A 13,107-nucleotide genomic window follows, 5' to 3' on the forward strand; every position below is an offset into this window, starting at 1 on the left:
TAGTTATAGTTACGTTCGGCACCTATCACATCAGTGACTTTACATCAGGGATGTCAAAATCATTTTGGAGTCTTTGCTGGGCCAATTCTAGCCCCCAAGCCTTATATTTGACATCCCCTCTTTATATAATAATGCTGTGAGGTCAAAGCTGGTGATGACCCTACTCCTTACTCAATTGTGTCAGAATATGTAACTTTGTTTCAGAATTGTTCTCCTTACTCTTGGCAATCATGGGACAAAGAAAATAATCACTCTGACTGAAACACGTGAAAACTAGTAACATTTTTTCTCAAACAGTCCTCGCTTTTCTCCAAATCACAGGGTTTCACCAGGTGGTACACTGCTTTGTATGAAGCTTTTCAAAATAAAATCACTGATCAGTTCTGTTCTACTAACCTGTTAAGAAACTAGAGAGCGTTTATTGATGTTTTTCTGTCCATCCCTACCTGATTAGTTCCACAGTCTCAGAGTACATTGTATATGGTGATTTGGCCTCTAGTGGATCTCGCTCCATAGCATTCCCACACTCTATGAAAGACAGAGCGCCGTCTGCGTAGTTCACTGCTTTCCCAAATTTGTCCATCTGCAGACAGAGGACAGGAAAGGAAAGAAAACAGGAAACAAATGTGAAATGAAAGGAGATGTAACAGAGAGAGAGAGAGAGAGAGAGAGGGGAAGGAAATGTGAATAAGCGGTAGAATGAGCGACGCCTTGACAGCATTGTGGCAGAAGCACAGCAGCCTCTTTGAATAATCTCCCACTAAGATGCAAATCCCTAGATAAATCTGAGGAAACAACTCGTAAACATAAGATAAATACCAAGTTAAATAAATCTCATTTCTTTGTGTGTGTGTGTGTGTGTGTGGGGTGGGGGGGTCCGATAATTCTTTTGATATTGTATGATCTTGCAGACATCATCAGTCCTTGAATGCAATGTCCCCTTAGAGACAAATGGTGCAATAAATAACACAAATTATACAGTACGGTCCTTGGTACCAAATAGATTTTCATTCTACTGAGACTTACAGTGCACACATAATTGCAGTCTAGACTGTAGATGTTAACACTGTGTGTTTCTGCTTTCACTGTCTGTCTGCCTCGTGTGCTTTAGCACCGAGTGCTGAAGGTGTGCGTCTACCTGAACTGGGTCACGCAACATCTTACCAAAGCATCAGCCTTGTGCTTCAGTCTCTTGGCCTCCTGCATGTAGTAGTCAGCACTGTGGACCCTGCAAACATAATGGTGACAAATAATACAGACCATAAAGAGCATGTGTGCGCTGACATGTTGTTTAACAAAACCTGAAAACAACACCCTGCATCACTGAGACAGATTTGCATAATCACGGACTACAAGTAGCTTGCAGTGAGCTACACACAGTCATCTACTTAGGTATACATACCTCAGGCTTAGTGTAACCTTAGTATAACAACAAGACATGTTGTTTCGTGAATAATGCAGAAGCCTTTTGGGACGAATATCCAAGATGATGTATCATCTTTCAACGTTAACACACATCTGGACAAATGATAAGGCTGCTACAGCTTTCCCCATCCACATACACTAACAGGCGAGTGTCTAGCCTTTAGTTGAAGTTGTAGTAAATAAGGCAAGTTTTGTTACAACAGAGGGTCGCACGACCAGAGAACCAAATCAGGGTTGAGCAGCAAAGACTGAAGATATTCAGTAAAGAGCTATGAAGAGCAGTTATGCTTGGCTGATAAAGTTGATTGTGACAGGACACTCGGTCGTAGCCATGACGGTAAACAAAATACACATGAAAGAATGATCAGAAACTTCATGAACTTTTTATACAATCATCACAAACTTACCAGCTGACTCTCCAAGTAAATGTGTAAAAAGATCACAGTGTCCCCTCCTGTTCCTGAGTTATGGCATTGATTAGTGATCAGAAAAGCGCTCCTGATTTATTGCCAGTATTTTTTTGTGAGGTCACTATGACCTTAACCCTTGAGCATGAAATACTAATAGGTGCAACTGAAGGTTTGGGCCAAAGTGGAAGAAATTCCCTCAATGTGTTTCTGAGACATCAAGGCCATGAGAACCAGAGAGCAGGACTGCAACTGCTGCCTCTGGCATGCAGGCATGAACAGACTTCCCAAGTAGCACAGCTAAGAACTGCACTGCAGCTAACATGATCTAGCAATAACTTACAGCTAGCCCTATGGAGTTTTGGACAGTTTTATAATGCCTTTCAGTTTAAATACAAAATTGTTATAAACATGTAATAACAGGCATCGCCTTGTGATCCCATTCTTATGTGTTATAGGTTTCCTGCTGTTCAACAGTCCTGGATCTTTTTGCCATTTCATGATGTGTTTTCAGTTGATGATATATCTGGACTGGAGGCCGGCCAGTTCACTACAATGAAATCATACTGTTGTAATAGATGCAGTTGGGGGTGTTTAAGTTTAAACACTTAATATGTTTCTTTGTTCTCCTTGCTTTGTTGAGAAACCTTTGCAAGAAACCTGATGTTTAGAATCCATGGTCCTCACCAAAGAGTGTGTTTCCTCCTTTAATAATGGTTTGTCTGGCTTTTACTACAGCTGTCTTCAACTGTTGTTTTTGTTTTTCTGGACTGAACTTTACCTTTCTTTACACTCTAAAACTGGGTTGCTTTGTTGCTGGTATCTGGCAGGTTATTGCTTATTTGTCCTGCTTAGCACCATCTAGTCAGCACTGCCTCATTTGGCAGAATCTGAGCTGAAAATAAAACTTCACCTGCCTGCTTCTGTGTTCTGTCACTTCATCAACACAAACACTCGTGGCCCAGTACCATTTGGAGCCATGCTCATGTCTCATACTGCCTCCACAGTCCAATCTATCTTTTCTATTGCTGAGGCTTATGAATGGTTTGCACCTTGTAATGAACCCTCTGTATTTGCTTTTGTGAAGTCTCTGCTTTATTACAGACTTGGATAATATTACTCACTCCTACCTCCGAGGCAGTGTTCTTCATTTGGATGTGTGTTGTTTTCTTTACAATATAAAGAATCCTGTAATCACACAGTAACAGTGTCCACTTTTTATATCGTCAAGCTCATGAGTGCGTTATCCTTTTTATCAGAACCTACAACACAGTGCGTCCTGATTTTAACATTCCCGGTATTTCTGAGATGGATTAGTTTTGTTTTTGGAGACAGCCTGTTCCTGTACACTACTATTCTTATTGTATATATTGTATATCTTATTTATCTGTTCCTCTGTCTCTCCTGCTGCTTTGAGCATGTACATGACAAAAGAATTTCCCTCGGGATAAATAAAGTTGTTCTTATTCTTATTCTTATTCTTATTCCTCATCTGATCATGGGATCAGTGTTAATAGACCTCTCTGCACTGAATCACACTTGTTATTAATCTCTGTCTCTCTTCCACAGCATGTCTTTATCCTGTCTTCCTTCTCTCACCCCAACCAATCACAGCAGATGGCCCCGCCCCTCCCTGAGCCTGGTTCGGCCGGAGGTTTCTTCCTGTTAAAAGGGAGTTTTTCCTTCCCACTGTCGCCAAAGTGCTTGCTCATAGGGGGTCATATGATTGTTGGGTTTTTCTCTGAATGTATTATTGTAGGGTCTGCCTTACAATATAAAGCACCTTGAGGCGACTGTTGTTGTGATTTGGCGTGGGGAAATTCCTCTCTGCATTTAACCCACTCACTCAGTGAAGCAGTGAAAGTCTAAACTTTATGCTCATATTGATCAGAAACTATAATTTGGATATTTTTTGTAAAACAGCTAAAATGACAAAAAATATGTTAAAAAAATAAAAAATATGGATCCAACTGTATAAACAATCAAATGTTTGTAATGCACATCATGGTGTGTGCTTTTACTTACGTATCACTGAATGAGAGTTTGGGCCTGCGGGGTTCTGCGGGGTCCATCAGGGGTTCCGACCAAACCTCCGAGTCTGAATGACCGTTGGTATGGTAACCGTCTCCACAGGGCTTCTCGCCATTGGAATCCATTTCCTGTAGTAGAGAGGTTTTTGAAGTATATGCTTCCAACAGTCTTAATTAAGTTTATATTGTGTGGCTTTCAGTGACCACCTACTTAAACTTGAGCACTGGCGTCTGATTCACACTGACAGATTTAAACTTTGCTATTTACCCATAGCAGCTGTATGAGATGTGGTCACCCTTTCCTACAGTCTTCCTTAGATATAGCATCGTCATAATCTACTATGACACATCGGTGTTCATCATTAAAAGCTGACCACCAGGTCTGTGTCCACAGGACTGTATATATATAAGCACTTACACTGCCATTTCTCACATGCGCTGATGTTTTTCCTTCACCTCTCCGGTGTCTGTGTGAGGAAGAGGAGGTGGAAGCAGCAGAGGCGGCGCAGGGCAGCATCCCAGCGGCGCTGGCCTCCTGGCTGAGAGAGGAGCTGCTGTCGCAGGGCCGTTTGCGAGGCGGATCATCAGACAGAGGGGACAGGAGCGGCGGGAGCAGCTTCTCATCGTGCCGTCGGGACTGCTTCCTGTTCAGAGAGCTACTGAACACGCACGCACGCACGCACACACATACACACGCACAAGCACGCACACACATACACACGCACAAACACGCACGCACAAACACACACACACACAAACACGCGCACACACACACGCGCACACACACACATATGCACAAACACGCACACACACAAACACGCACGCACACACAAACAAACACGCGCACACACACACACACATAGAGACAGAAAAGAAGTGAGATTATTTGTTTACTTGTGCAGAGGCACTGAATGCTATGTTTTTACTTTGTTCTGTGTTGTATCTGTGCTATGTGTGGGTTACTCATGGTATGCTAATCTCAGTGTAGCTCGTCCTGGCACTGTTAATTTTGCTCCAAAGACACAGACCAAGTGCAAGGGTCCTGAAGCCCTCATGTGGGGCTTTTTGCTACCTTTAAAAATTAAGTGAGTGATACTGAAACCAATCCCACGATGACTGAGGACTCCTCTTGTATCTACATTCAGTTTATTACTGGGTTCAGGACTGTTAGTGGCAAAAAAACACAAGACAGAATTTAGGGACTAATGAATGAATTTACCTTATTTGAAATCTGTGAACGATATTTTTTTCCCTGTAAAATTATTGGAATTCTGCCTTCCCCTGTAGCACGTCGACAATTATTCCCTCAGCCGCCTTATTGTAGCTCCTGTGACTCATATTGTTTGCAGCACAACAGATAATATTTTTATGTTTTTCCTCTCCCTGGAAACTCTGGGGGTTTGATGCGGTGAGGAAGTTGCTGAGCTCGCAGAACAAGGCCCCAGGCACCGACATTAGTGATAATAGACAAAATCATGGAGACAAAGACTAATTAGCTGCTGTGGAGTGTGTGCATGCAGAGCGCGAGTGTGTGCTTTTGTGTCTGCGCACGGCATAATTGATGTGTCTGCGGCTGTTTGTGTGCGTGCATATGCTAATTTGCGTGTAGTGGCGTGTGTCTGTCTTTAAGTGGACGCTGATGTGTGTGCAGGGAAGCAGGTGAGAGCACTCAGACTTCTTTTAAAGGCATAATAAGTTAACAAATTGAGAGGCTCTTAGAATAAAATGACCACAGTATATCTGCCAAATCATTTCCTGTAATGCATTTGCAGTGACTCAGTGAGAAGATTTATATTCCAACTGAAATGAGATTTCTCCTTTTTTTGGTACACTACAGCATTCATATCAGTCTTTAAATCACTTGTCGTGCGTTCGGCTTTGTCATACGAATTAAGAACCAAACAGCAGAATGCCACTTATGAGATTTTTTCCGGTTTTACTTTTTCCAGTGACCCTGCCGGTTTGTTGGGTCGACACAGACGGGAGCCGTCTCTTCCACACAGAGCGAGACACGAGCGAGTAGGAGCCCAGCATTAAACACTTATGTCAGCACCGTATCAAAAGTATTATCTGACTTAAGCCCCTTTCAGTCATGCACTCCTTGTTTGGTCATTTGAATGCATCTGGCCAGGTTTTTGTAAGAAAAGAGCACGCTGGCTACTTTTTAAGTCGGCGTTGTGACAACTCCCATATTTTTCATACATAAGGCACACCGGATTATAAGGCGCATTAAGTGAAACAAAACAGTCAGATAAGTCAAACTTTACTCAACTCATTCTTCTTGCTTCCTCCACTTCCGTACCATCGATTCATTAACGTTGAATTCTCTCACAGCTGCTCTATTCCCATGTTGTTATAGTACATTAATGACTAACCTTCTATTGTGAATGGATTATCTCAGTTGTTCTCCTGACTGAAGTTTGGTCCGTTTACAGCATCCTACCATGCGACTGCATTTGTCCCTAACCATCGGGAACCCTCACGTTAACTTTAACTTTTATCCAGTGGAAAAAAATTAGCATTATGCTAACATAGCTGTGTCGCTAGCCACCACGCAGCACATCATTATATACCAGCTAGCCCAGCTTCAGTAACCCTACAAACGTTACTGCTGTTTAGTTTTCTGTCTTCATTTATGTTGGAAGTGATAGCAGAGCTGTACGTTTGAATTCTTTCAGAAATCTCTCAGTCTGAACATGCTATATCATGTTTAGGTGGAAGCTAGCGAGCTAACTTCCTGCTAACTTCTATCTCCGTTAAATGTAATAAATTCTGTTTTCATGGATGCCTGGATGTGAAACTTAATTGTTACACCTGGTAAAGCAGCAACACTGGTCATTTTATTAAAGATGAAAGAATTTAGACAGTTTTTAACTCTCCGTGATGCCGCAGTGTTTGTTTGACTTTGGGACCTGAAGTGGACGGAGTTTAGGACCCAGATTACTCCACGAGGCTCCTGACTACGGTAGCCGTAATGCTCCAACAATCCATCAAGCGGTGCACTTTGTAGCTTACCAAAGTCGTACTAAAACATTTTTTAAAGAGTTTTGAGCGCCGTGTAGCACATCAAATCGGTTCGAGGTCAGTGAGCACAACCAGAATTCATACATAAGGCGCACGGGATTATAAGGTGCACTGTCGATTTTTGAGAAAATTAAAGGATTTTAAGTGCGCCTTATAGTGCGGAAAATACGGCATGTATTACTTTCAGTATGGTGTGCTGTTACACCAAGGGGCGATCTCTGGAGCTGAAAAATGAAGCCGATACAGAACTAGCAAAAGCTGCAGTTCCTGTAGATGCCAATCCCACTTTTCTTTAGTTGTGACAAGAACTTCTTCAAAATCACTAAACATCTTTTGTATATTCTGAGATTTTACTTCGTTCTGTAATTCTACATCTAAAACAGACTGAAATATTTACAGAAAGTACAACTTGACTGTAGCTCACCTAGAACAATGCAGATAAAAGTCTGTGACGGGTCAGATTACAGATGAAAAGGAAAATGTTCACAGGAGGTAAATTCACCTGGTTGGTTCCAGCTGTTTCCAGAAGTCTTCTCTCAAAGCTTCTGACACACTAACAACAGCATAACGTGACAAAAACACTTCATGAGTAACTTATGATAAATTACCCATAAAACTGAGACGGGATCAGTCAGGATCAAATAGAAAATGATGTTGATTAAAAGTTTTACTGAAGTTTGTGCGGGTGCATCCACCAAAATTCAGATAGGAGCCTCACTAATAATCCAAGAGGCTATTAAAATACATTCCCCATGGTAAGAAACGTTTTTTTCCTAAACATGGCTAAACCACCACAGTAACTTATGCTGAACACATAACCTGGCTGGGAGTCGGGAATTGGTTGTGTTTAAAATTGACTGTGAGCGCTGTGTTTTCACTGAGCCTATTATTGAAAGTTTTAAGTGCAATATAGACTTTCTGCTGAGGGAATAGGTTTTATATGTCCAAGTTGTTAAGCTCTACCTGACTAAAACCACTGAATGAAGCGTGTGTCACAATGTCACAGGAATGTACATGCATTAATACAGAAAACGTTTAAATGTTATACTTGATTCTAATCTGCTGCTAATCCTCTTTCACACGGATGGAACTGCAGCTACTGGAACACAGAACACACACCAAGAATATCAGTTCAATCAAAAAATTAATTTCACTTTGATCTGCCAACAAACTAAAGTAATTTCAAGGCGTCCTTTATTAGGTTCTGGGATGTTAACCTTTAATGTTTAAATGTATCCAGTTTAAAGTTTCAGAGCTCTAATGTGCAGCTGTCAGAAATAAAGCAGCACTGGGAGCAACTCAGCCATAAAATAATTAACTGGAATTAAAAAATGTATTTTACCACCCTGTGCGCTAAATCACCAGATTAACGATTTTCTGCAGCATTAAGTTCTTGTCTTATTTGCAACTGTGCTGCATTTTTCGGTTATATTTTTAGGTTCTTTACAGATTTTTAATCACCTTTTTATCTTTAAGAGCATCTGATATGTGTCTAATTGCAGTAGGGGGCGCTCATAGGGATCATTTTTTGCAGAAGAAGTTACACGACAGGTGCGGCATGACGCAGGAAGCCCGGTTTAAGAGAAAGCTGATAACCAGCACTGCAATAGCTGTAAAGTCTTACTTGGGTCAAACTGGCCAACCCAAAGAAAACCTGGTTCTGTTAAACTTTATTTCACTGAACCTAGGATTCCCCTCAGAGCTCAGCCTGCCATGGCTTATACTTACTCAGCACCAGAAGGCTGTTCTGACCCAGTGTTTGTGTTGTTGTTTCTTGCAGTAAAAATAATGTATTATATGGAGCACAACTGGGCCAATGTGGATCCAGTGACTTACTGACCAAGACTAAATGTGATTTCTGTGCTGTTCTGGGGTCAAATCTCAGTCACATGTGGTCATCGCTGATTATCTGCTATCAAAATATGACCCAGCTGATTAAAACAGGTGGGATGATAACTGTCAAAAGTCACAGGAAACTGCCAACTGGATCTGAGGCAGATGATCACATCAGCCAATTCAGAGCTTCCGTAAAAAGCCTCCCGGATGATAAACGGGCTGCGACGACTACGCCAGTGTCACAGGTTCAACTCCAGGTCACTCCCTCTTTTCTCTGCCACCTCTCGCTGCCGTGCGTGCTTTGATAAAGCCGAGATGCTATAAAAATATTTCCTCTGTAGCTGTCACGTTGAGGCTTATTTATAGCGACAGCCCGCTTAGGCTGTTTTTAAATAATTCACACGGAAAGCCGAGATTCATGGTTTGTCATTCCCGTGTCACCGTGTGAATTGAACTCGCCTGTCTAGTGGCTCCGTCGCGGCATTCAAATTTTTAATCCTTCCTAAAAATACCCAGTCTCCAGTAAAGTTGCCTGATTACCTCTACTAGTGTCTATGACAGTCACATGAGGATGAGGAGCATAACAGGCATTCAGGGAAGGATGAATCAGTGGAGGGAAAGCTGAGCCTTTTCCAGGTTTCAGGAATTTCTTAACTCATTTTAATAGAGTATTTAAAATTTTCATTCACAGGTTTCTTGGGAATATTTACACATAATTTACTAATGAAACGAGGCTTCATTGACTGTTTTTCATCATATGGTTCTTTTTTTTTTCCCTCACCTGCTCTGGAAAGGGTATTTGCAATGACCCTGAACTGTTGGTTTCAGACACTTTTTACCACCGTTGGCTCTGTATGATGTCACTATGAGCTGATATCCATGTTGCAAGTCAAGGTCAATGAAGTTACCATATATGGTTCCACATTAATGAGTTAGATTTCTCACTGGATCACTATATAGTGTTATATGGAGTTGGGGCAACAATTAATATAAAACTGACTACCGTTGTTCTACATTTATGATAGAATATTGTTTTTTTCATTGCTGCTCAGTAGACATATCTGGTGCATGTCTAAAACTGGAGTTACCATCACTTGCACTAGATTTATATGAGCAGGGTATATGAATAAATATGGTGCCTTCATATTATGGCACCAATTTTTAGAAACCAAAGACAAACAACACCTGTTTCAACATTTAGAACAACTCTTGATATATTTGATGTATGGGTTTCATCAGCTTGCCACAGCTAGTTTTGATGTTACGATAAGTTTGGGAGTTTGGGTGAAAAACCCGATTTCCCTGAAAAAACGCTGATGTTTGAAATTCTCCAAGCCATTACTGATTGGTCAAATGCAATAGCATCACTATCTGTCACATGACCTGATTGGCTGGGAGAATTAAGTCCATTTAAGGAACCAAATATAGTTCCCCGTACATGTAAAATAAAGGATGAATGGAGCTAAAACAGCTTCTCTCAGACAGATGATGAACTAATGAGGTCCAGCATAAGGTAAACAAGGATTATATTGAACTGAAAACATGCAAAGCTAGCTGTGTTTTTATTAGCTGTGCGAGTACATCCAGGTAAAGCTGTGACTAAATCCTCTTTCGATTTCAATAAAGTAATGTGTAAGAAACTGAGCTGATGTTTCTTGTGGTTTTTTGTGCTGATTTTAGAGTCTGTGTATCTGTTAAACAGCATACCAGCTGCTTTGAATTTGTTTGTGATGAAAGATTCCTTCAGTAATATTTCCTCCAAAAAAAGGAGTGTATTGTTGCATGAGCCGGAGAGAGTAATGCTTGCTTTCATATCCAGGACCAGGAGGAGAGCGCGAGCACATTATCCTTTTGTATTGAATTTAACAGACTTTTACTTGTCTTTAAAGCACTTTGTGGTCTTGCACCAGCCTGTTTGTCTGGAATACCTCTAATCTATGAAAAAGGAGTGCACCACGTGCCCTCCGGCAGGACTCTTATTTATTTCATTTTTCATTTTTTAAGTGCAGAAAAAAGTTTTTTTGTTTGGCAGGTTTTACTACATTGACTGAGGACGTGGACAGCTCTAACCGATGGTAGATCTGCCTTTAAAAAAGTGACTGGACTCCTAATAGATCAGATTTGCATGACTCACAGATGACTTTTTTTCAGCCTCTTGGTTCATCCACCACCTTCTTTTGGTTGGCTGTCGTTTGTAAACAGAAGCACTGAACAGTAGGTGGGCGGGGCCAGAGATGACCACATCATAACGAGGTGTAAAAGAAGTAGAACTAGAGGAACAGAGGGTTCAGAGCTACTCGCACATACGTTAATCTCATTACTCGACACTTTGGCCACGTTTACGCTGGCATCCACCATTGTACCAATGTACGTATGACAGAAAATAAGAAGCAGCACAATAGGATGACACTTTGCACAACATGTCTTCAGGCTGTGCTGCATTCTGATCTATCGATGCTACTGTTTGTGGATTGGTATCAGCACAATTAGTGAAAAACCCCTTGGACATCTGGCTCGTTGATAATGAGGGAGTGATGCCAAAACTTGATCTATGTAGTGTTTCGGGCTTTCATTACAGTACAATCTCTTCCTCATCCCGCTGAGTCCTTTCCCAGAGCTAATCTGCCGGGTGGCTCGTGTGCACTGTTAATGCTTACTCTGCCGTGCTGCTCTTATGGTTGTGTATTGGAGAGATGCAGGGTGGGAGGAGCAGACAGTCTTTGTCCAATCGCAGCTTCTTATTGCAGTTCACTGATGAGTCTCCGTGGTCCGACTAGAAACAGAGAAATCAGAATTCACAGATGTGAAGGAGTGAAATAAACAGCCAGCAGAACAGTTAAGGCGGTATATGTGAACAAACGCTGCTTCACACCTTGTGTTTCCTCTTGCTCTTGCTTGTGTGTTTCTCGGGTGGAACCACCATGTTTGCAGCCGCCTGCCTTCTGTGTTTACCTCCGTTCTCTGCTCTCTCCGTCCTCCCAGCCAGCCTGGGATTAGTCTGCTCTTGCACGGGGTTGTTGTCCGGGACCCCCAGACCCTGGCACATCTTCTCTCTGTCCCTCACCGCCGTCCTCTCTCTCTCCCCAAGTCCGAATCTTTCCCTGTCCTCTCTGTCCATCGGCCTCTCTCTCTCTGTTAATCGCTCTCTGTCACCTTGCTTCTCTCTGTCCTGCACTAAACGCTCATTTTCTTCCTCCTGTCTCTCCCCTTTCGTCAGCTTCTGTCTCTCCCTGAGCCCCGGCCACTCTCTGTCTTCCTGCTTCTGTCTCTCCCTCTCTGCCACACCTATCCTCTCCCTCTCCCCTTGTCTCTCTCTGTCTCTCCCCTCACTCCCATCCCTTTCTGAAATTCCCACCCTTGATCTTTCCCCTGCGGCCTGGCCGGGCACCCTGCTGAGCAGGCTCAGGTCAATTTTCACCCATAAACTCTGGATCTCATGGTATTCCCTCAAGGGTGAGAGAGGCACCTCGTGTCCCAGATTGGAAGGCAGTGACATGGGCTCCAGGTCTTTGCTTTGCCCTCCTAACCCTCCAGGATCGGGAACAGAGGTGCCAAATGAACCACTTATGTTGCTAATGCTCAGGGAGTTACAGCTACTACTGCTGCTGTTACTACTGCTGCCGATGCTACCGTTACTACTGCTGCTGCTACCGTTAGTGGGCACGTTGCTACCATCTTTGACTCGAAGTCCCTTCCCTCCAAATGTTCCCAGACTCCCCACACCGCCAGCAGAGCCAAGGCATGGGAGAAGAGGCGCGTGCATGTGTGCGTTGGACAGAGTCTGCGTGTTAATCGCAGAGCGTGTCGTCTGTGGCGGCAAAGCTGGGATTTTGATGGCTTCCTCCGTATCCGACTGGCATTCTGACGAAGAGGAGGAGGAATCTGTTTCGATGAATTCTCTGGACTTGGGTGTGATCCTGGTGCTGGGACCTCTGTGCTTCCGCTTGTCCTGATGAAAATATATGTAAATGTATGAAAAGGGGCAACAAAATACAAGATACAAGTCTAGAAAAAACGGCACATATAACAAAGGAAGCTTCTCATCTTTAGCCATCTCTTATATCCCGTCCACTAATGCACTTTTAAACCCCGACGAAGAAAAAAAACCTGGTGTAGACAAACGTTATAATCAAAAGCAAAGCACATACAGCACATTACTGAATGTGATAATATCATGCAAATTAGGCAGCACGAGTTGCCAGCTTGTTCCACTAATCTGTGAAGCAAAAAGAAACATGTTTGACTGTCTCGTTTTGAATGTCACTGATATTCGCTGCACACAAGTCACACAGTTGAGCGCAGGCGGTCTGTTTGTCACATGCAAATTAAAAGATGCGTCTCACATTTCTTAGTTGAGTTCTTTCTAAGATGCGAGGGCACAGTTT

The 13,107-nt window shown here is 42.5% G+C and overlaps 1 protein-coding gene across 1 annotated transcript in view; it reads right to left on the minus strand.

Annotated features, from left to right (window-relative positions):
- The window catches only part of LOC134622751 (AF4/FMR2 family member 2-like), a gene marked incomplete at its 5' end in the record, with an annotated part of 43,196 nt that overhangs the window by 17,745 nt on the left and 12,344 nt on the right, over positions 1–13,107 (minus strand). Inside the window, 6 exons of the mRNA XM_063468108.1 lie at positions 447–583; positions 1,165–1,228; positions 3,858–3,991; positions 4,281–4,521; positions 11,380–11,495; positions 11,595–12,671. Coding sequence (XP_063324178.1) covers positions 447–583; positions 1,165–1,228; positions 3,858–3,991; positions 4,281–4,521; positions 11,380–11,495; positions 11,595–12,671 — 1,769 coding nt within the window. The remainder of the gene's footprint in view (positions 1–446; positions 584–1,164; positions 1,229–3,857; positions 3,992–4,280; positions 4,522–11,379; positions 11,496–11,594; positions 12,672–13,107) is intronic.

This window comes from Pelmatolapia mariae, unplaced genomic scaffold (assembly GCF_036321145.2).
Source record: "Pelmatolapia mariae isolate MD_Pm_ZW unplaced genomic scaffold, Pm_UMD_F_2 NODE_ptg000191l+_length_151398_cov_1, whole genome shotgun sequence".
Classification (NCBI taxonomy): Eukaryota; Metazoa; Chordata; class Actinopteri; order Cichliformes; family Cichlidae; genus Pelmatolapia; species Pelmatolapia mariae.